At 36.5% G+C, this 23,883-nt stretch overlaps 3 protein-coding genes across 4 annotated transcripts in view; all 3 read right to left on the bottom strand.

Moving 5' to 3' along the window:
- Window positions 1-4,733, bottom strand: part of smap1 (small ArfGAP 1) — a 136,151-nt gene extending 131,418 nt beyond the window's left edge. For both annotated transcript variants that reach the window (XM_016493943.1, XM_016493874.1), the window contains exon 1: window positions 4,440-4,733. In XM_016493943.1, the coding sequence (XP_016349429.1) occupies window positions 4,440-4,557 (118 nt within the window). In that variant the 5' untranslated portion in view covers window positions 4,558-4,733. The remainder of the gene's footprint in view (window positions 1-4,439) is intronic.
- Window positions 4,734-5,786: 1,053 nt separating this feature from the next.
- On the bottom strand, window positions 5,787-6,937 carry LOC107694544 (succinate dehydrogenase assembly factor 4, mitochondrial-like). The gene is made up of 3 exons (XM_016494274.1): window positions 6,757-6,937; window positions 6,424-6,555; window positions 5,787-6,208 (listed from the first exon to the last, which is right to left on the bottom strand). The coding sequence occupies exons 1-3, from the start codon at window positions 6,833-6,835 to the stop codon at window positions 6,099-6,101; spliced, it is 321 nt and encodes a 106-aa protein (XP_016349760.1). The 5' UTR covers window positions 6,836-6,937; the 3' UTR covers window positions 5,787-6,098.
- Window positions 6,938-10,130: 3,193 nt separating this feature from the next.
- Window positions 10,131-13,381, bottom strand: LOC107694453 (T-cell leukemia homeobox protein 1-like). Its single transcript, XM_016494186.1, has 3 exons — window positions 12,913-13,381; window positions 11,586-11,823; window positions 10,131-10,341 (listed from the first exon to the last, which is right to left on the bottom strand). The coding sequence occupies exons 1-3, from the start codon at window positions 13,379-13,381 to the stop codon at window positions 10,131-10,133; spliced, it is 918 nt and encodes a 305-aa protein (XP_016349672.1).
- Window positions 13,382-23,883: the final 10,502 nt, after the last annotated feature.

The raw sequence follows: 23,883 nt of genomic DNA on the forward strand, positions 1-23,883 counted from the left end.
AACTACTGGTGTAAGACACAAAGATTGGAGTCTGCCTTTTACCTTTTACCCAGAGCAGAGCAAGATTCAGTGTAGAGAGAAAAAACAATTATTTAACTGGCAAAGTGGGCAAAACTAACAGTAATTACTTATTATTATTATTATTATTATTATTATTATTATTAAATATTAATATTTGTTGTGGTTTTACAGGAACTCTATTAAATACAATAAGTAAAAATACAAAATATTAAAAGAAATGATTATAAAATAAATGTTACTTTTGTAGAATTAAGTGCTGTCAAAGTTAATGCAGTTAACACTGCAGTATCTCACTTAAAAAAATAAAATAAAATAAAAATGAATGCAGGTTCTATATGACCCTATCAACCGTAGTGCCAGCCCGGGTTGCCAGGTCCGCGGTTTACCCCATTATTCCCCTTCCATCCAGTAATCACAAAGAGCTTTGTGCTTTGTTAGTCTCCGCTCTTGAATTCTGCCCATCTTATCACAACATTCAAATGACAAATGCCTTTTTGACGCTTTTAAATGTGGCGTGACAGAACCCTGTGTATTATACTTTTAAAAAATAGCAGTTGTATATAATAGTTTGGGCTCTGTTGTTAATTGTACCCTTTAATGTACCAAATGACAAGGTTTCCTGTATAGTTTACAGCACTAGTCAATTACTATCAGTGGCGAAATTTAGTATCGTGCATCCCTAATATATATATTATTATTAGGGTTGCAAAGGGGAGGAAATTGGCAAAAATTTTCTGAAAGTTTCCAAAAATTCCCATAAAGTCTCCATTACATAAAATAAAAGATTACATAAAATAAAAGATTTTGGATTTTCCTTTTTACAACCCTAAACTATTATTATTATTATTATTAAACTATTATAAAACTATGAAGAATAAGAATGTAAATGTAATTCTAAATGTCATTCTACCAATTAAAAAAAAAAAAAACTCTATACCTTCTGACAATCTGAGCAGCCAATAAGGTGTATAATGTATGACCTCACTGACAACAGCCCTCGTCCCACAGCACTAAAGTAGGTGACCTGTCGAAAAATAGGGCCGGTTTTTATCGCCAGACAACAGGCATGTCACAGTCTGTGCGTGACTCACACGTGCCCTGAGCTCTACAGCTGGAGCAAACCATTTTACTCAGTGTAAATAAGCAAACACAGGTTTGCAAAAAAACACAGAGACTGTGAGTGTGTGCATGACACTCAGGCTAACAAAACCTGCACACACAAAGCAAATACGACCTTAAACATATGCTGGCCTGGTTTCGTTTTCCAGTGTTGTTCTGCATGTAGGTGACAGCGGGCATAGTGGCATCAGGCAGTAAGAGAGCAGCACGTCACACTGTGCTCAGCCATGTCTGACCGATCCTTACTATTGTCACATCTAATCACATCCATAGGCTAGAACCAGCAGCTTCTGCGGTGCCACACTTGCCCCATCTCTTCTACTATACTACTTGGCAGAACAGAAGTTCATGGCAGTTTCTCAATGCTACAGCCAAGTCAAGTCAAAGTTTCACTGATGGCACAAACATATGGGAAAAAGCCACAGCAATCACTTGTTATTTCATCGTTTACTCACTCTCACAAAATGAGATCCTTTGAAAAAGACCAAAAAAGTTGGAAAAAAGTTAGGTTAGGATTAGGAATGCTAAAGGCAGCAGAACAGATGTATGAGTCCTGTGTTTGAGTCAATAATATGGTTGTTGTTTTTTTTACGGTAGTGACAACCGCATTCTGTTATAACCAAACTCACACCACATTTTCTGGACTTACAAGCATATTTTTGGCAAAGCCCTGCTGTGAGAACATAACCTGACTGGCCAACTAGTTTTCTGTCATGTCATAAAGTGCGAAAGGCACTCTGCCCTACACATATTATTGTGTTTAGCATGTCTTCATGCAAGGTTTGGATAACTTACAGAGACGCAGAAATGAGCTGTGTGTCATCTGAAGATCCAGTCTCTGTCTTCCAACGGAGCTGCTCCAGACAGTTTTGTGATCTGAGCATGACTAAAACGCTCTGCTCAATACAGAGGTATGAAAGCTGTGGTTGGTTAATTAAGATTTAACGGATGAAACTTGAACTTTTGTCGTGTGAAGTGTGATAAGACTTTGCAGTTTTGGATGGCGTTATCTTTGGACATGGGCTATGGTGACAGGTGATTGTCACAAACAGAATACAGGCTTGACTTCAGCTGCACATTCATAAAGACAGTGCTCGGGCCTCTACTGCCAGCTGCTGTGTGAACAGGACATTTCAAAACTCACATCTATAAGTAAATGTGAATGTAGCCAAATTCATTTTTGGGTGAACTATCCCTTTAAATTGGCCTCAGTTTCATGAAACAATCATGAAACAGCATTTGCAATCCACTTTTACACTCATAATGTGCCTTATTTCTGAATAAAACTGAATATTTAACAAGGAAAAAAAATAACTTGAAAGATGATTTTACCCATTAGCCGGTAATCAGATGTTTAAAAGCGGGCATTTTAATGCGTTCACACTTAAAATTCCAAAAAGATAAATACCCAGATCATGTACTTAATATAAAATTCATACACCAGATAGAGTACCTTGTGCATAGAGTACAGTGCGTCATTAGGAACATACAATGGAAGTCAAAGGTCACCAATACTCTTGATTACCAACAATCTTCAAAAAAATCTTTTGGAATGTTTCACAAAAGAAACAGGTTTGGAACAACATGAGGTAGGGTAAAGGGCGACAGAATTTTCATTTTTGGGTGTAAAGAAAGTAAACGAGTTTTTTTTTTATTATTATTATTTCATGTTGACTATAACATTCTCTAAAAGCTGTCATTCATGAGCTAATGAAGCTACAAAACTCTACCCATCAGCATCGGCATTATGTAAGAGAGAGAAAGACAGAGGCAGAAAGAGGCCAGGCAATATGAGCAGTGAGGTGTGGCTGCACTTAAGACACCAGAGAGCTCAGAGTGGAAGAAACTGGACGAAAGCTGAGAGGGGAGCTTGAGAAGGTACTGGCCTGCAACATCACCGCAGAGCTGAGGACTGCCTTAACATTCCCACATGCTCTCTATGGAGAAAATGGACTTTGATGGGAAAACAGAAGAGGGTTTATAACAGAATTTAAAACAAACATCTGGGAAAAAAATATCTGAGCTTGTAACAGGCCACCTGTGAGCTTGCATCAGGATCTGTCGGTAAGATTATAGCTGGCAAATAGCAGTCACGACCACTAAGGCCAAAAAATGGATATGCACCATGCCACCGAAAGGGAATGAGAATGCAGTTTGCTCTCAATATTCAAATCAAAAACAACTGCACACAACCACAACAAAGTGATAGTGTTGGATCTGCTTGCAACTTTATGACAACATTAACAACAACGACATATTAAAGTTGCGATTAAATGGAAATAGCAAGCAGCACATCTTTTCTTCTGTATTGTGGCTTACATCCGAGTGCAATTAATTAACAAAAAAAAAATGTAGGGCGGCACTTGGTTCTATGCATCAGTTGTTGATGCACTGGAAGATCGAATTATGACGTTCTGATTAAACATCAAGAGGACAAAACATTTTCAAATAATGAAACATGCACAGATTAATTGTTCACAATAAGATCTATAACATGTATTTAGAAAATAAATGGTGAAATTTCCACTTCGTCTTTAAAATCTGACCATCATTTTAGTCCTTTACACATTAATTCTCATGTTATTTACAAAACATAACCTTCCCTGTGAGCACCAAAACACATACATTTATAAGCATTTTCAGTGAACCCCCCCCCCCCCAAACAAAACGGAGAGACCACCAACTTGAGCAGCTATTATGGTTACAGTCACCCGGTTACAATCTGAAGAAAAGATATTGGTAGAAACTGCTTTCACTTGCTTAATGGTAGAGTATCACTTCTAGCTGCATAGTCCCTGTGGACACATAATAGGGTACTATATACACTGTTTCAGGATGAACCATTATAAAACAGGTGGATATGTGGAACAAAGGCATCACAGTGTTTATCTGTAGCATCATTAAAAAGCAGGTACACATATATAGGTTAATCTCTCCTGTATAACATTTTACACAATGAAACACTACGGTGACAGTATCAGACCTGCTGATCAGTTCAACTCCACACTGGTTTTCCATTCATGCATTAATAATGGTTTTGGTCAAGGACACATGGCTGAATAGTGATCCGCCGGATATCAAAGCACAGTGAGCGGTCAACCTAAACAGGGTCTGTGCATCGTTCATTTCAATCGTGATCAAATACGCTGTCTAAACAGGTTGTGACACCCATCTACGGCTTTCCTCCCGGTGACTCAGGACCGTGAGCCATGAGAAACCTGAACCCTGCCGCGTACACGTGATCAAAACACCAAACGCGAGTTTATAAGAGTAGCTGAGGAGATTTTAGATCATCTCACCTTTGGCTTCGCAGTCGGCGCAGTATTTGTTATCATCCTCTCTCAGCATTTTGGACAGAATGGCCTGATGCTGCTCGTTCAGTTTCTGAGCCTTTTCCCTCTCCGATCGCGTCGTCATCTCGGCCCGATTTCTGTCAGGGTTTCTGGATAAAATCACCTGTCTTGCCCCCGATTCACTTTGTTCAATTGTATCGTTGTAAATGGAAGACCATCCCCTCTGAAATGAAGCTACGGTGGGCTCGCGGCTACGGAGCGGCGACTGGGTTGAGACAGATCGGCGGAATATGGCCGATTGGAGGAACTGGCCGGAAACGGAAACGGAGACGAGGAAGGTACGGTGAGCCGATTAAAATCGAATTAAGAATTAAGTGGGAACTGGGAGAACGTATAATCAAATTTAAGTGGTAGGCCTATATTATTTTTATATCGATTTAAAAGTCAGACCTATGCTTTGTGAAATGTAAATAGAAGAGGGCAATGTGACTTTTACGTCATTGCTGACGTATGTATGCGTTGGAGCCGGTTTGACGCGTAATATGGAATTATGATGTTTAAATCATATCTTACATAGGCCTATTCTACTCAGAATGTTATCACTGGCCAAATCCTGCTGAATAGACTAGTTTAGACAAAAGCTATTTTAAAAACTGGGTGACATTTAAATCTAAATTTGCGAAAGTATACTGTCTACATTTTAAAGCGTGACAATAAACTTTTAAATAATAATTAAATTGTTAAAAATGTTATTTTAAACAAAAAGTTTAAACCATGCAAAGTTTTAGCCACTTAATTATTTTACATAAACAACCAAATCTAGGCAAAATGTATTAAATACAAAATAAATTCTATGAGAAAAACTAAGAAATATTATGTCAGAATTATGATATTGTTCAGAAATGTATAACTTATTTATTGAATGTGCCTTCGGGATTTATAATACCCTGCAAGATATCAGCCAAAATACCATCATTTGTTCAGTTTTGTTCCCTTTGTAGAGTTATTATAGTAAAACCATGGTAAATGTTCATTTAAATGCTGATCAGGGGTGCGTTTCCCAAAAGCAACTGTGGTCAATTACCATCGTTGCCAACAGAATTCAACGGAACTAATGACCATAGTTAGCTAAGGATGGTTTTGGGAAACACACCCCTGGTAATGTGCCCTGATAATGCATTTAACCTCTCCTTAAAAGCTGATATGGTAGTGCTTATCTGTAACAATCCATGTGCAAATACATAGGAAAACTTTTGCAGTAATAACTTTTTTTTTCCACAAAATAAAACTGACTCATCATTTACATGATCACAAACACGTCCTTGTGACTAAACTTTCTGACAAAAAAAAATATTGCGTTGAATATGTTTATTCTTTGAAGAGATCTTTCAGCCCTTGCAGACATTTGTGTTACACGCTTTCAAAGAGAATAAAAACATTAGATTGCCAATAGCGGATTATTGTCCATTAAAGGCTGAACAGAACCGTTCAAGTAGTTCAAACTACTTTTACACAAACTATTCATTCTACATAGTAGGCCCATACAATCAGGAAACACTTACACATTTCTGCTCCAGAAATTCTCTTTTTGTATCTGTATGCAGAAGTATTAATTACATTCAAATGCTAAATAAATAAATTTGGATATTTTTAACAGGGCAAAAACTAAAAGTCAATACAACGTCCCTTCCTCTCCCAGTCACCATATCGTGTAGGTTCAGGACCTCTGGGACCACCTTTCTCCTTAGTTTCTGGATTCACACCATCTGGAAATCCTGTTAAAAGAGAAATGAAATATTATTTCATTTTATGTCATATTAATTGTATAAACTTAAATACATTTAATTAGTCACTTATTTATTTATTATTTCTGAGCTATAGTTCATGTGTAGGCTATATCCTTTCGATAGATACCCTCTGCCCTTTTTATGTAATTCATTGTACAAATAATAGCCTATAACTGTATAACAGAAATGACGTGTGTTCTTACGTTCTAAAACATCTTTAGATTTTGACTCGGTTTCGTCCATGTCAAACCGTCCTTGGGGCGTTTTCGCTTTCTTTAACGGTTCTTTATCTTTGGTCACACCACCAGATGCATATCCTGCTGTCCAATGACATGCTGTAGAGGAGAGCAGCGATACATTTGAATAAATCTGTCACAAATTGACATGTATTAAATTAAATGTATTAAACAAATTGACATTGAGTAATCAATATAAAGGATGTTTAGGAGATATGCATATTACTATGACATTAATACAAATCAATGCATGTTGTGCAAGCATGTCAATGAACAGTTAAAACAATAGGTTGCACTCACCAGTATAAGTCGACTCTAAAAACAATCCTCTCTTTACAAAACCTCTAGTCGTAGTACAGCAAACACGTAAAAGAGACATGTTGCGTGGACCCTGTACTAATCTGTTGTGAACTTTTCCCTTGTCGCAGCAGAAAATTACACAACTGAAGAACGTTTTAACGATTGAAAATGACGATGCATGCGTCATCATTTAGGGACACAAAATACACTCGAGAGGGTCGCGGCGGCGCTAAAGAAGTGCAGAACCGAATGTTGCGTAAATGTACATGTAGCCTATCTGCTTTGCATGCAACCTTTCAAAGCGAAGAACAGATGAGAGAAACATTGTGAAAACCAGTTATAAAATACTACAGAATAATAGTTAGATTTCCTGTGAGACATAAGCGGTAAACGGCTAATTTTACAGAACTCAGAAAATTACAAAAATACTGTTTTTGATGGTAGCATGCAAATGCTATATAAAAATGACAAGCTGAAAAAATATGATAGCCTATATTAGACATGACGGCATAAACAACTATATGGACAATTTATGAATTATCAATTAGCCTAATTAAAGTACATTTATTTGATGGAATGTGACGTGATTTTTCTTAATTGCATTGAAATACAAAAAGAAAACAAAAACTCTTCATCGTGCAATGAATCTGCAATAGGCCTACTGTTTTGATAGACATACATTTTATTTAGGCTACATGCGCTCGCAAAAAAATAAATAAATGAAAACTAATCACTATTCGAATGTCTTGTCTGTTTATTTGCATATTATTAATATATGCCCGACATTATAAAATGTGTCAAATACAATGTAATAATAATAATAGGCTAATAATAATAATGATGATAATAATAACCAAATAGTAATAATGCAACAATTGGGAAATGCGCAGAGTGCATTTTATTTCCAAAATATTTCACACTTTTATAGAGTTAGCGTAGCCTTATTATTGTCAGGGCCTCAGATGTATCTTCTGAAAATTGTATGATATTCCTCATATTAATAGCATATAGCCTACTGTGGGAAATACTACCAAACTAGTAGGTTAGGATGTAGTTAGGACCTAGCCTATATGCAACTATCACGGAGTCACATTCTTTTAAAAATTATGTTTTTAAAACACTAGGCTATTAAGATATGTTTATATGTTATATTAAAGCCTTCATAAAATCAACCGTTTCGTCTGTCGTGTCATTTGGAGCGCATCACGTATAAGGAGATGGCTCTATTTACCGACGTTCGTGTACTTGCGTTAGTAGTTTCTGACCTAAATGACTTCTATCTCTTAACATTCTGGAACCTTTTAAACGACACTTATGTAACACATTATAGATTTCGGAAGAGATGATGAACCTTAAACCACCTTCCGATGCATTTTTGGATAGCCTACGCTTCTGGTTATTTTCAGGAACACCATCACATCTGCACATAGTTATCATAAACACACTTTTGCACTCTCCAATAGAAAATTAAAAAAAAAACATCCATTTATCATGCAACCAAAACTGTCATTCACTTGAGTAGAGATTCATCACAGATAGGCTATCTGGGATCTATCCACAATGACAAAACCTGCGATGTGTTGCTATTGACTATTATTCAGCAAAAAGCGCTAAACAATTCGAACAGTTAGAATGACCCAGTCTTAGACATGACCACAGATATTTAATCATTCATATCAAGCTATAATAAAATATATTTTATATAGGTCACGCCGACATCACCGAAGAAAGTGAAGGACAAATACAAAATCTTGTAATTACATATATTTCAAGTAAACGAATAATAAACATATCAGTGCTACCAAGTTGATCTGCCTTTTGATAAACTGTTGGTTGTGTAAAATGAAAATTTAAAAATAATGTATTGTAATGTAAACATATTTCTGCAACAAGTGCTGTAGCAATTTATATCACGCCTCTGAATAAATGACTATCACAAGAATTAATAATTAAAATCGTTCATGAAAGCCCATTTTTCCTGTAGAATATATTTTATTTCACAGGACTATTTTTGCTGCAAGTGTTCTTTAACAAACATGCAAATCCTCCAAGTAAACCTAAGATTGTGAGAAAAAAAAAACATAGGCCTATCGAAAAATCAATTGGTAACACTTTATTAAAAAAAACTTTGTTCATAGTCATAACAATATGTAATGCTCATCAGCTTATTAGTTGGATGCAGTTAAAACAGTAAATTAGTTCAAATAAAGCTTTGATTAGCAATAGCATGACACCCATTCGTCTAGGCTACGAACGTTCGTTCTTTACTTACAGGCGTTTAGCAAAAGTGCACATAACACAAGAACACGCTTTACGCGCTATATCCGGTGCCTCTTCATCAATTATAGCTTTTTACCCATACTCGCCTGTTTAAAACTATTAAAATAGCCTCATTTTTAGTTTAAAATAGATATTTAAATTTAAAAGAATTTAACATTAGAAATTTAAATTCCAAGTACCCATATAAGTAGATTAACTATAAATGTGTCAGTGTTTTAAGTAGCCTACACTCTAAAAAATGCTGGGTTAAATATAACCCAGCGCTGGGTTAAAAAGGGACAACCCCCAACACTTCTAGTGCCTTTACTCACTGAGGGAATCACGGCTGTAAACTGTCAGATGGTCTGTGAGTTTAATCATCGTCATTTTGGCAAGGAGGTCCTCAAGCATAAGATTTAATTTTCACTTGTTTGCGGGTTTAAGAGGTGCAAGCTTCTCAGGGTGTTCTTGGAGACAGCGTATGGTCGTATGTTTTCACCCTGCATGTGTCTAATCCTGACAATGACAAGGATATTAATTATAACGAGGCTCACAGTATTTGCATGCACAACAGAAAGGTGGCGTTTTGCTTTAGATATTCAACAAATCAAGCAGTGGTCTGCTTGGTGACAGTAATCCGGTGTGTCCTTACGATTTATTTAGCATAATTCTGGACACTATTTGATATTTGACGATTATTTTAATAGTAGGTTTACTTAAATTAATAGCCTATTGGGGATACAGCCCATAATTCTACGAATAATCGTACGTTCGTTTTGTTTGTTAATATTTTATTTGTAGCCTAATATTTTGTGACTTATTAATGGAAATTATTATAAAGTGTTACCACAAACGTTAGGCTATTGGAAGTGTACAAAATAAACTTAATGTTTGAGAGACAAACGAAATACGACAGTCTTTCGATTTAATCGAAATGATAAAATCAATCAAACAATATAGTCCTACTGCACGACTGTAACAGAGAGCATCAAGTATTCTAGTTGTTTTATACAAGCTGCATCTTAGGTACAAATTAAGACTGATTTTACGTTAAAACAAGAAAGTAATGTGATGCTGAGATATTCCTCTGTACATCACACGTCCATAAAAGTCTCTTAATCAGTGTTGGGGACGCTACTGATTTTTCCCGTGTTCTCAGTCCAGGGCTGGAGGTTCTGAAGTGCGAATAGAGAGCTGTTGTGTAGGCAGATTGGGTCCGGAGTAACAGATTGGTTTATAGTCTTTTGAAAAGCTTCTTGCTGAAGTTGCATAAGGATTCGGTTCGCTTGCTGTCGCTCGGCTTCTCTCTCCTCTGCTGTCTGCCGCCTGCATGAATTTGGATCATAGCACAGGAGTCATTTAGTCGGTGATTTCAGTCATGTTTTCTAACAGCCGTTTTAGTTAGTGCACTGAAAAAAATGATACAACATTTTTTTATGGTAAGTGGTTACAAACAACTTATTTTAGCTACATCTAAATTAAAAAAAATGTTAAAAGTTAGTAAACTAAATGTGTTTATTTAAATGTAGCTCAAATAAATTGATTGCAACCACGTGCAAATTTTTTTTTTTGTAAATTCAATTAATCATTTTTTTTTTCAGTGTGGTTGACTAAATTTAATAAAAAAATACAAACCGGTGATCCTATAATAAAGAATACAAAATTAGCCTACTATTTTGGCATAACTGGTATAATTACTTAATAACGTGGATTTTTCAAAAGAATTGGCACACCTTACATCGTGATGTCAATCGAACACTTGTTTCATAAACGTTCCATTATTTTTGTTTTTGTCATTAGTTTGGAATTCACTCAGATTAGGTAGGCTACGTGGAAATCTTATGGTTTGAAATTGCATATAGGCATATACGTTGAAAATGCAGATTATATATATATATATGTGTGTGCAAATTATTATACATTTTATTCAAAATCACGATCATTTTCATTTATTTTTCATAAATGTCTGTGCACTTCAATTGTTGTGATTGTGATAAATTATTTTGGTAGCGCATAAACGTCATCACATCATTTATCCTGCTTGTACAGCATGTAATTAACCTTCTAACACAACTAAGACTTTAGGGAAACATTTGTTGCAGTACAACAGAACTTAATTTATGTCGATTTCTAAAAACTCGATACTGGCCCATCAGCGTCTGCTAAAATGACTTTAGGTCTGCTCAGTTCCAGACCAGGCCTAGCAGAATGTATAATAAAATAGTAAAAGCTGGAATAAAAAAGACATTGGCAGAAGACCATAATTAAAAATATAACCTGTTTACACTGTCAGGAAGCAGGCCACAGTCAACCAATATTGGTCATTCCAAACTAAATGGAGTCAGTTAAACATATATTGATGTATTGATTGAATTAGCTATTATATACTGAGTGAACTGCATATACATGCCTTCCAAAGCACGATATGGAATGCATTATGCAACTGACCTAGCTGACCTCATAGAGGTCTTTAAAACCAACCCGTTCATACTCAACTGGGTTTAGTGGTGAGACGAAAAAGAATGCATTACGTGTGAGTGTAAAAGCATGATTAGATCACAAAAGCTCACCTCCATTTCGTTCTTCTGTTCTGGAACCATGTTTTGACCTGCGCATCAGTCATTTTAAGTGCTTTCGCTAAGGCTGCCCTCTCAGCTGACGCCAGATACTTCTGACGGTGGAAGCGTTTCTCCAGCTCGCAGATCTGGAGGCGCGTGAACGACGTCCGGGGCTTCTTCTTCTTCGGAGGCGTTCGGTTCTGGTACGGGTGACCTATACGGCGTGTTACAGTGAACGGTGAGAGGGCCACTAGATTGAGAGACAGAGTGAAAGCAAGCGGAAGAAATCAGCAAAACGACAGAGCCAAGCAGTGAGAAGCAAATGAGACTTCCAGTGATGAAAGATGACTTTTGTACTTTGAAAAAACATGCAACAATCACGAAATATATCGAATAAATTCAGCCAAGTAAGCAAATAGACAAGAATATATATAGGCTAATTGAGGAAAAAATACTTTTTTAGCATTTTCTTATTACGACGACTGTGTGAAATGTAATAAATAAATAGCCTAAACACACACACACTGTAAAAATGTTTTGTCAGTTATAAGAAATGTGCCTCATATGGTAACATCTAAATGAAGTGATTTCATTCGAGTCGAAAATATTATTTATTTGGACTGAATCAACCTGATTACATCAGGTTACATCGGTGAAGTCAATTTGTAAGGGTCAAATCAATGTTGTTAAGGTAACAACAGCACATTTTTACTTTTTACCGTTTGTAATTCCTTTAAATAATAATGCTAAAACAGTAATGAGCATGTGGAACATTTACAGACGTGATAAATCAACATTGAAGTTCTCATGTGAGGAAAAAAGTCTTCGTCTTTGACAGGAAAACATTTGTATGGATATTAATTTTTAAGCTACTTTTCTTTGGCCTACGATACATTTGTAGTGATTGTTATTGTGTATAGAAACTTTCATGTTATTAATTCGCGGGACCAGTTTAATTTTCTTTTTGACAACGTTATAAAAACAACTTAAAAAATAAACTTTAATTTGAAGATGTTTCTATAACGTTGTCAGAAACAAAATTAAAAAAAAAACGATTTAATGGAGTGGCTTTAACAATGAAGCCCCTGCGAATTATTTTAGTTCATGGATTTTAAAAATTAACAAAAATTTAAAAAGTGTAATTGCTGCCTAAAAATTGTAAATTGAATTAAAGTTGTGACAAGGTTACAACTTACAATAAGTTTTTCGACCGCTTTGATCACTGAATTACTGATAAGATCACAACACAATGAAAAAATGTTTACAGTGCAATTTCTAACAAGAACGCAGATTCAAATAAAGCATATACCACTGCAAAGTTCAGAGAGATTTCTGTTACCTGTAAATCTGTCTTTGGTATATCTCCTGTTACTCTCCATCCAAGGAAACGATAATCCCGTGAGATTGTTAATGGTGCCCATGCTTCCCATACTTGGCACCGTAGTAGCGCTGGTGGGAATGGACGAGTGAACACTGCTCAGCGGCCGGTGCGCTGGAACCCGGATCACTCCCGAAGAATTAAGGCAATTCCCATTAACATTCGTGCCCAAGTTCATGTTGTACGAGCCGTTGAGGGAGCCAACGCTGCACGAGTTTCCATTGTATCCAGCCGAGTTATTGACATTGTAGTTGCCAGTCATGGTATTATAGGCTGTGCTGACTATGCAGCCCAAACCGTAGTCCAGGTCCTGCATTCTGGGGTTGGAGATCATGCAGCTCCCCTGGTCTGCATTGTTAAGAATCTGATCGATCCCAAAACTGATGGTGTCTGCGTGCGTCTGGTGGAGATGCGCTCCCATATGATCCATGGTGCGGAGAGGCGCGCGCGCTCCTGCGAGCCTACAGGATCCTCCACGTCACCCCAGTTATCATATAGCAACTAAAACGCAGTTTAGTCCAGATTTATCGTTATCTAATAGCATTGACTGCATGTGTGAGAAGGACTGAACTACAGACGATTGTCTTTTTTACTGCCTCCCTTTACCCTTATAGCTATAGCCTGCCGGATGGAGCCACGGGAACATCAATCAAAATGCCAAAGAGGCTGGGTAAAATTAAGCCTCCGATTCTGGGGTGAGAGACCCAATTGGCTAAAGAAACCACGACGAGTCTGTTCAATGAAACGCACTGAAATTCCCTTCTCAGCAGGGCAACTCAAAGAGATTATTTATTAAACCAAACACCAACGATTTTTCAAAACAACACAAAAATGACAAAAATTACAAAAAATTCAATTACATCATTAGCTTGGCTATGCAGTCTCTGTTGCTGAGATATTTTCTCGTTGGATACTTTTGATCATGCGAAGATGAGGCTGTGATTTCGAGGACAAGTCGTTTTCACTCTTTTTAACAGTTCAATATTTCGCGACCATGAACTCAAATGAATTACAGTGGTTTGTCAATATTTTATGGTGAGAAAGATCAATCACACACACAATATTTTTAAAAGCTGTCAACGATATTACATTTCATTGTGAAATTAAATAAACCAATTATTTTTATCGGAATAATTGTATTCTTCATCAAAAAGAGATGATTACTGATCACAACATGGGGAAATATGAAGGAAATTCTAAATGAAATGTCTGTTTAAATGTTAAAATATTTATTTTAAATATGGTGAGTCACGACAGAATTCATTTATAATTCAAGTTCATTTGGTAAGATACTTCGATCCTTTGCAGTGTGTTAACTTTTGTATTAATTATTCATTTTATTTTGTATGCATTAATCTAAATAAGTATCTATCTAAATAAGACGATAACAAAACAAATGTGCAATATTAGACGAAAATATTGAAGAAAGTGGGTGGTGATTATTTAACGTAAGATGCATTAAAGTATTAATATTTGATGAGGCCCAGATTAATGCTGGCCAAATGACCAACATTAAAGTTTAATGAAGTGCAATGGTGTATATTTTCGCAAAAATTGACATTTTTGTTACAGTAATGTAGACTTAATTATAGCGTTTAAGATGTGCATGCGCTGAAGCTTACAAAATACATTATTATTAATGTACACTGCAACTGGTGGGTCTAAATGATTGTTTTCCCTTACAATTTAAACGAAAAAAGATGAAGCCAGTAGAATGTTAAGAATTGGATTCAACTGGAACGATCCATTTATGTTTGATTATAGTATTATCAACCCACAAAAGTCCACTTCAAATGCGTCATTTATTGCGTTGCTATTGATACACGTCATTCCTCTAATGCAAATTAATGTGACGGAATTGAAATGTATTGATTTACATAGAATTTACATACAAAACCGTCTGTCACATTTGCCTTCTATTTTTAAAATTATGTAAATTTGAAAGAAATGTGTGCCATTTAATTTAAATTAAATGTCATTTATGTGCACAATTTGTTGGTACCAAAATAGTTTGCGCAGTAAACAAAGCACTATTTCGTTTTTTGATTATGCATTGATGATACCTATGTATGGGAAGTTATAATCTCAGTTGTAATTTTGTCATTCCCCAAAACTGTTCAGTAAAAAAAAGAAAGCGTCGAGCAATGATATGGTTACCATCTTAGTTAAGCCAACACTACGACGCGACTTTTACCGTCATCGTTTATACACTCTAAAAAATGCTGGGTTAAAAAGGGACAAACCCAGCTATTGGGTTGTTTTGACCCAGCGGTTGGGATGTTTTGATTTGTCAGCATTTTTTAGAGTGTAGTTACTGAAATGTGCTACATTTTTAAGTAATGATGACTTCAATGTGGATTATATATTATATAGTGTATTAATGCATTAGTGTACCTGTGTAGTACTTGACATGTGATCCATCGGCGCTCACTGGCGCCACTTCCATCAGCCGCATCTCTGAGCGCAGTCAAGAGCGCACATCCATGCTGCTGACAGCTTCAAGTACATCTACACTGAGGCAGCACTCTCATCAAACATGACAAGAATTTAGCCCCGCTTCATTTGCACGTAACTAATTTTGATATATTCACAACTATATTATCATTTTAAAAATGAAAACAGAAATCAGAAGCATCAGATTTTTGATTTAGCTCACTGTCCATCTGGAAAAATTCATTACAGAGACAGACATTTAAGCTTCCTGTATGTTTTAGAGTTTATTTTTGAGATATGTTTGTGAAAGGTGATACCTCTAATGAATGCTCATTGATTTCAAAAGTATCTCACGCAGTCCTTATGATCTTGAATCTTTGTATGTTAAAATGTAACATTTGTAGTCCTATACTGCCTCAGAATTACAGTTCTCAGTTTTGTAATAAGGGAAATGGGCTTTTACTTTCAGAGGACAGAATGTTAGGTTCACTGTCTTTAACCTCTGAAATAGATGGATGAACTTCTTAATGCATTATGTCAAAGGGGAAGGGACCGGGCATTTTTTTGGCCTGTATTGTTAAAAAGGAAATAAGAGAACAAGCACACATTTTAATACCAAAGGAAAAACTGTACAATACACCATAAAACTTTTAAGTACATCTAAAATAAGCAAGCATCAAAAAGCTTTCATTCTCCAGACATGGTTTCTATTTATCTTTAATATGATTTAAAATTACGGTATAAAGCTAAGATGGCTTCTTAATGGAGTGTGCAAGCTAAAGTATGGGCTCTTTTACATTTTTAAGGTGCAGCGCTAAGGTGAGACAGAATATGTTTGCTGGAAGAATTAGTTTGGTGTTCAGAAGTGGAATGATGACCAAGCACCAGTTAACAAATGTCCAGATCAGTTGCTGAGGTGCTGAGGGACGGGACATCCATTAACTTGTTGTGTCTCCCATACTAATGACTTGTTTTACTGGATAATGTGTCTGTCAGAACAATTATTTGATAAATTGCCCATCGTTATAATATTTCTTACAGTCGAGAAAGAAACAAAACACTTTTGCAATGAGAGATTAACTTGACTAATGTCAACCTGGTCAAATTAATCTGCAAGTGAACAAGGCAAATTATTAAACTGGTTGTTTGCCACTACACCGAATTTAAGAAGTCAAAACAAGACTATGTTATGACTCTTTTCAGGCATCTTTCATTATATAAGAACAATGTTCCTTAATGAGGTTATTAAATCATTATCACAGCTAATCAATACTAATGAAGTTCCCTGCTGCACATGTATAGGATGTATATTATGAGCGCTGTTTGTAATGTAATATAATGCAATTTGTGTGTGCAATAACTTGGCAAAGCTGTATCATTAAATATTCAGGTCAATTTAGCCACTGTGTACTTTGGTATTAACTATTAGCCATTATAATTATTATTAGCCATTACAATTATAACTAGTAGCCATTGCATCCATTCTCATGCTGTTGGATAATTTTCAGGCTCAATCTAATATAACGACACAAATTACAAAGTAGTAAATGTCGCCCCTCATGATGCTTACTGCCGGAGGCGGCTTGTGATGGCTACGCAGGACAGATCGCTCACAGGTTGAATTAGAGTACAGATTTATTGTCTGAATCCCCACTCCCACTAACACATGGGAAGACTCAATTTATACTCCAGGCACCATGTGGATTCACTCTAATAGTGGACTTGACACCCATGACAGCGGAAGCTGCTCCTCCCCTGTAGCCACTGGATGGTGTGTCAGTCCTCTCGAGTGCGGGTGCATCCTGTCGCCTGTTTTATTTAGGGGAGGCGGGTGAAGCCGGCCTCACTTCCCTTTTCCATCCTGAACGCAGGAGCCCAGCTGGGACCTGTTTACTTCACAGAGATGGATGGACTCATCCCACCAGCTACTGGTCATTACGTGTGAGATCAACACTATTGCCTCCCCTCCCAAGCTCCACAGACCAAACAGAGAAAAAACTCTCCTCTAGAAGCCAGTCTGTTCTATTAGCTGCTAGATTGCCAAAGCAAATATCCATATATCCAGTAACTAAGGATATAATGATTATAAAAACATCAGACGTCTCCCTCCTGTTTGTTTTGAACTGTTTCATAGATCATTATTGCATCAATAGATGAAAATGTAGCCTACTTAAAGGCATAGTTCACCAAAAAATGGGATTTACTTGCACTCATGTTGTTCTGAATCTCTATGACTTTCTTTATTCTCAAAAATGTCTAAATATTTTTTCATTCCTATAATGAAAGTCAGTGGGGTCCAATGTTGTGTTGGACTCCACTGACTTTCATTGCATGATCTATAACATTAGTCCATATATTTTTTCCCCAAAACTATTTTCATTTGACAAAACATTTCCATTCATTTTTGGGTGAATTATCCCTTTAAACACATTTTTTTTTATATAAAATAAAGGACAATAAAACAAGAATGAATCATAGATAATAAGTGACGAAAAAGCAGAAAATGAGAAGAAAAAGAAATGAGGATGAGAAAAGCAAGTGGGAAAAGAATAGATAATAATCCAGCAATTTTACAATAAGCAGAAAGCAGTCATTAATCAAAATTACATATTATATGTGACCTAATTTTTCTTTTTCATTATCTTCATTATGTACCAAATACTGCAGCATCTACTCTGAATGCATAAAGAGATTTTCATACATATATTCATGATCACATTGCGGGAAAAGCCGGCAATAATTTTTCATTAAATCCCTGACAACGTTATCTACATATATATGTATCTAAATGTTGAACGATCAGGGATTTATCCAAACAATGCCATTAATTTCCTTTATTATCAGGAGCGCAGCACGCGGGGCAACCAGAGACATCATAATCTGTCATCACACGGTGCCTTCAACAGGTAGGCTGTTTTTGTGTTTATCTTTTCCTTCTTGTTCTCTCTCCCCTCGTCCCAATTATGCAGCTTGCTACACCATAACAAACAGGTCCACCAGCCCAAACCTACAAGCCAGAAACACAGCCACAGACTAGCTGGTGCCTGCACAGGCCTCGAGGGCTTCAGCTCACACCTAATGATCTGCTTTGATGGACAGAGGCTGTGGGCCAGAGCTTAGCGTCTCCCCTGATACCTCACCCTCCCGCACAAACAGCAAGGTATGTGGCATCAGCTGATTCACTTATTTAAGACCGACATTGACCCTTTCTTCAAAATCCCAGTAAGAAACATAACATGTTGATATACTTTGCAATGTATTCTGTCTATACAGTGTCCTTACTGTATCTTCAGTACAACGAGTATGAACATCTTCATAAGGAGTAACTATTATGAACGTTTCTATTTTTTCACCGTTTAATAGCAGACTATTAGACGTCTCAGAAAAGAAAACCGACTGAAATGCATATGAGACATTTATCTAAGCCTTACAGCACGGTAGGACAGACATCACTCTCAGGGGTCAAAGGTCATCTCTAATTGGGTGGAGAAAAGAAAACAAGCACTCTTTCAGGGTGGTAGATCTAAGGACGGCAATCACAACAACTCAAAACAGAGGCGACTAAAACTTCAAAAACTATTTCCATCATAGAGTACACCGTGAAGTCAATAAGGGAGACTGGGGGCATCTGTAAAAATTTTTTTTTTTTTACATTTTCTTTCATAACTCTCTCACTACTATAGATATACCTGCCATCTTTTGATATAAGAAACGTGGTAGCACTTTGTTTTACAATGTTTATTTGACCTTTTCCGCATGTAAATGCTATGTACTTATTATAGTAATTACAATAACTGGTTAATTCTAGGTACTAACCTACCCCTAAACCTAACCTTAATCCATGTAGTTACCTTATATTACCCAGTACTTTCTTAGGTTAGTACACTGTAAGTACACATACTGTAAAATAAAGTGCAACCAGAAACATTCACGCATTTCAAAATTTTTTTTAACATTTGTAGATTTTAACTGTAGTTGGTGTCAATTGTAACATTAAAAAAGAGATTATTTTTAATGTAAATATTTAATAATATTAACTAATTTAATAAATCAAATTAAATTCAGTTTTTAAATGTTGCTATATTTTTATATGCTGGTAAAATATGATCATACATGTTTTACTTTAACTCATGGTAAAAAGTTTCTCTAGTGAACACTCCACAGTTTGAGAGCTTCTGTCATTCATGTTCACTCCAGCAGACACAGGAGCTCAACCCTTGTAGCGCCAAAGTCATAAATATCAGTGAGCCAGCAACTGAGCACATTATATTGATGACAGCATCCAAGCAAAATGGGAAGCTGTAGACGTGCACTAACTCGAGTCTTGTGGGATTCTGGAAAATCGTTCTTTCCCATCCCACAATCAATGCGTGGTGCTTTCTGAAACATTGAGCTTTTGCATTCAGCGGCTCAAACTCTCACATACTTCTGTGATTCTGTTTCCCGAATAATACGTGGTTCCAAAACCAGCAGGCATTCATCTGGGAAACACATTTTTCTCTGCATACTGCAACCTTGGAAAAGAGAAAATACTGACATGATGAATTAGGTCGCATAAATTTCAATCCATAAGCAATACAGATGCATTCATCTTGCACTTGAACTTTTTGTTTATTGGAGATAGCACTTATTTTGTGAAGAAGGAACTGGGAGTGAGTTATGCTCCCTTTAGCTGGGTAATGGTCAGCGGCAGCTTGACATCCTTCAGCCTAGTAAACAGTGTCAGGTCCTAACATTGCGCAGGCGCCACTCGTCGGGCTTACGGAGGAAACGCACTCTTCATTCACATGTCAACATGACCCACAATAGCTGTGTAACCACCGCCAGCGGCCCCCCTCGGAAGAGAAGGGGGCAGGGCAGGGGACAACAATCATGATGCGCTGCTTTTGTTGGCTTTAATTGAGCAAACTTTTAGTACATCCTCAAAAAACAACAAAGCAGTCAATTTGGTGGCAATTAAAACGGGCTCATGTTGGGAAGTCATACTTGCTTACAACAACTGCCTTTCCCGCTGACAGGCCGATGATTGATTACCAGGCCCGGGTTGTCTTTTATAACGCGATAAGCCAAATTAAACCCTTGACTGCGGGGGCCCATCTGAGGTCTGGCTGGGCAAATTAAATCTCCTGCACTGATGTCTTTCTCTTCCTCTCATTCTCTCTTTTCCTCTTTCCCACCCTTCTTTCCTCCGTCTAGCTCTTTGTATGTCATACCAACAGACACTATATCACACGAAAAACGAGTGCGAGGAAAATAAAGGAAACAAAACATGGCACAAATGGTCTCAATCTCTCAGGCGGCTCTCTGGGGACCGGCATGCCAGGTGATCTGCGGCAGCAGGAGAGCTGAGGACATTAAGACATATTAAACGTACTAAAGACTTAATGAAGTTCAGGCAAGCAGTGCCACAGTTGACTTTATTAGTTTACACCAGATTAATGGGGATAATCATTTAAGTGATGGAGATGGATTACCCTCCGCAAGATGCTCCTTGGCTCGGGCTGGCCCAGCCACAGACTGACGAGGCTCCAGAGCCAGAGCCAGAGCCAGAATCAAGAGCGAGAGACGGGAAAAGTAAGCCAGAAGTGAAAGGTTTCATTCCGCTACACTCTTAAAAATAAAGGTGTTTCAAAAGGTTCTTCAAGCGATGCCATAGAAGAACCATTTTTGGGTCCACAAAGAACCATTCAGTCAAAGATTCTTTAAAGAACCATCTCTTTCTTACCTTTTTGTAATCTGAAGAACCTTCTTTCGCCACAAAGAACCTTTTGTGAAACAGAAAGGTTCTTCAGATGTTAAAGGTTCTTTATGGAACCATTTAGACAAAAAGGTTCTTCTATGGCATCGTGAAGCACCTTTATTTTTAAGAGTGTAGGCAATTAACTACAGGGCTGATGCTGCACAAAAGTGTGACAAAATGTTAGCGTAACGAAAAACAAAAATCAAACTTTTTGGGGAGTGTAGCGATTTCAGCAACTCTCATTAGAAGTTATATAAATTGGTACAAGACAGCGAAATTGGAAGAAAAGGTACAAATGCATGGCCTAGCCATAAATCCCAAGCTTTGAACCAAAGCCTAAACTAAACCATAATGAAAATCATAGGGTGAAAAAAAAAACGCATAAAAGCCCTACATTTTCAGTTAAGAAATGTTGTAAAATTTTATATTTTACTTGAATCATGATTTTGCCATGTTGTATGAATTACTATTGTTGGGGTCTGTTGGGTTTAGTAAGTAAAAAAGGATCATGGAAGTTATAGCATATAGTCATACACAATGGTAATTATAAGTGTTTATATACATGAAAAAGTTGGGAAAGCATAAATGTACATTTTAAAATGGCAATATTTGTAAAAAAAATAAAAATAATTAAAAAATTAAAGAAAATTTTTCAAAAATGAATTAGTTCAAGTAATTATTAAAATGCATTAAATGGAAAGAAAAATATAAATAAAAGGACATAAGGAAGACGTGGAAGGAAACTTTCTTCTTGTGAAATATACACTAGAATAAGATTCATATTATTTTCAGCAGCCATTACTCCAGTCTTCAGTGTCACATTACCCTTCAGAAATCATTCTAACATGCCGAATTGTTGCTCAATAAACATTTCTTAATATTATTAAATGCTGCTTAATATTTCTGTGGAAATGTTTATTTAATTAATAGAACAGATTTATTTGAAAAAGAGTATAAATGTCTTTTCTCACTTTTAATCAATTTAATGTGTCCGTGCTGAATAAAAGTATTAATTTCTTTAAAAAAAAAACTTTAAATGGTAGTATATTCAAGGCTGTATAAAATGGGGAAAAGAGAAAAGATAAAAACAAACTTTTGTATTAGCACAGCAGTAATAAAAATAACAGCGTTGCAACAGACGGATCAGACCTCTATACCCTTAACAGCTTTGTTAAACAGTTTTACCCCGGAGAGGAACAGCAAAACCTCAGGACCATTATTCACTACCAAGAAGGACACATTCCATCATTTTTTCCCCCAGCTCCACAGCTGATTATTTATAATTAAATGTGATAATGGGAGCTTAAATTGCTTTTAAAGGAACCACACACATTCAGTGGCATACAACGTTATATGTTGTTTAACACTAATATTGTCATTAATGCTTCTATAACTTCTATAAACATTTACAAATACCCTGTAAAATATAACCTAAAGCTATAACCTAAACCACCTGCACACGGCTCTGACAGGATATTGCATTTCTGACAACAATAAAAGTGTCAAACACACCCCCACCCATCCACCCCCAAACACACAGTGCTGTATCAACCTTCCCAAGAAGGTTTAATTATTGTCTCTCATTGTCTTGCCTTCTCTAAGACAGATCTTAATGTCAGAGTGTGTGACAGATGGAAGCACAGGGAAGGTACACTGTGCCACACACCTCACAAAATCAGTTTCAACTAGCCCCCCTCCTCACGAGCAGGCATACGCATCTGAAACATATGCAGCATCTTTTTAATGGCTGTCTCTCACCATCTAATGTCACAAAGTTTGTGCAGCGGTAAGCAGGACTTCCCCAAATGATGATGGAAAGTCACGCTTAAACATAAAGACTGAAGACCCCATGCTGCTGAGTAATAGGGCATGAGACTGAGGGGACATCTGTCAGAAAAACTGTAGGAATACATCCTGTGGAGGACAGAGTTCAAATGGATGTTATATTGATGTCTGGCATACTGTAATTTCATTCTGAGCCGTTCTGTTTTAGGAAGTGCATCTGAACCATTGCTGCACACTCCATTTGTAAAATCACGATAAACTCTGTTCTGTGGAAGTGAACATCTTGCGTCTTTTGTTGCTGTTTTTGGTTCTTCCTTTCTGCTTTTCTACATCCTATGCAAAACAATATGGCACTTCATTTAAGAACCATTACTATGACATCAATACTGTGGTCACTTTATAAGATTGTAACCCACAAACTGGTTGTCAGCCCTTTAAACATCTTTTGAAGTCAACTGCAATACAAGAATAAGAACTGCAATAAGAAATACATGTAATAATATTAATATTACATGCATTTAATGTTTAATGTTATTTTTTTAATTCATATTAATTTCACAATTTTAAAAATCTTGTTTTGAGTAGTAATATTATTGCTGTAGAAATAGTTAAACTTATTTGAAATATTACTGTCAAATTTTAGTTTAATCAATAACACAAATTAATTCTCTCATAGCCGTTTAAACAGCTTCTTTGATTAATTGTAGGTTAAAAAAAGACAAAACACACAATTTCAGGGTTAATTTAAGAAACACCTTATCGTAGCAAATCCAGTGTGTTTTATCTGCAGCCCAGCTTAATAAAGCTTCATTTCAGGCTCAGGGTCAGGAATAGACAGGCAGGTGCAAATAGCTTCACTTTCAACAAAGTGATACATCATCCTGACATGCTACAGAGATTCAAGACAATGCACATATTATAAAGATAATACACGCCAGGGATAAAGATTCAAATCAAAGGCATATACTGCACCA

This window comes from Sinocyclocheilus anshuiensis, unplaced genomic scaffold, assembly GCF_001515605.1.
Source record: "Sinocyclocheilus anshuiensis isolate Anshui unplaced genomic scaffold, SAMN03320099.WGS_v1.1 scaffold193, whole genome shotgun sequence".
Lineage (NCBI taxonomy): Eukaryota > Metazoa > Chordata > Actinopteri > Cypriniformes > Cyprinidae > Sinocyclocheilus > Sinocyclocheilus anshuiensis.

Bases quoted from the DNA above. Each gene is read 5' to 3' on its own strand.
- LOC107694544 (XM_016494274.1), bottom strand. From the start codon at position 6,835: ATGTCTCTTTTACGTGTTTGCTGTACTACGACTAGAGGTTTTGTAAAG. The intron at 6,556-6,756 runs GTGAGTGCAACC...TCTCCTCTACAG, and splicing joins TTTAGAGTCGACTTATACTG to CATGTCATTGGACAGCAGGA. The intron at 6,209-6,423 runs GTAAGAACACAC...CTCTTTTAACAG, and splicing joins ATCTAAAGATGTTTTAGAAC to GATTTCCAGATGGTGTGAAT.
- LOC107694453 (XM_016494186.1), bottom strand. From the start codon at position 13,381: ATGGATCATATGGGAGCGCATCTCCACCAGACGCACGCAGACACCATC. The intron at 11,824-12,912 runs GTAACAGAAATC...CTCTCAATCTAG, and splicing joins TACCAAAGACAGATTTACAG to TGGCCCTCTCACCGTTCACT. The intron at 10,342-11,585 runs GTGAGCTTTTGT...AAATTCATGCAG, and splicing joins AACAGAAGAACGAAATGGAG to GCGGCAGACAGCAGAGGAGA.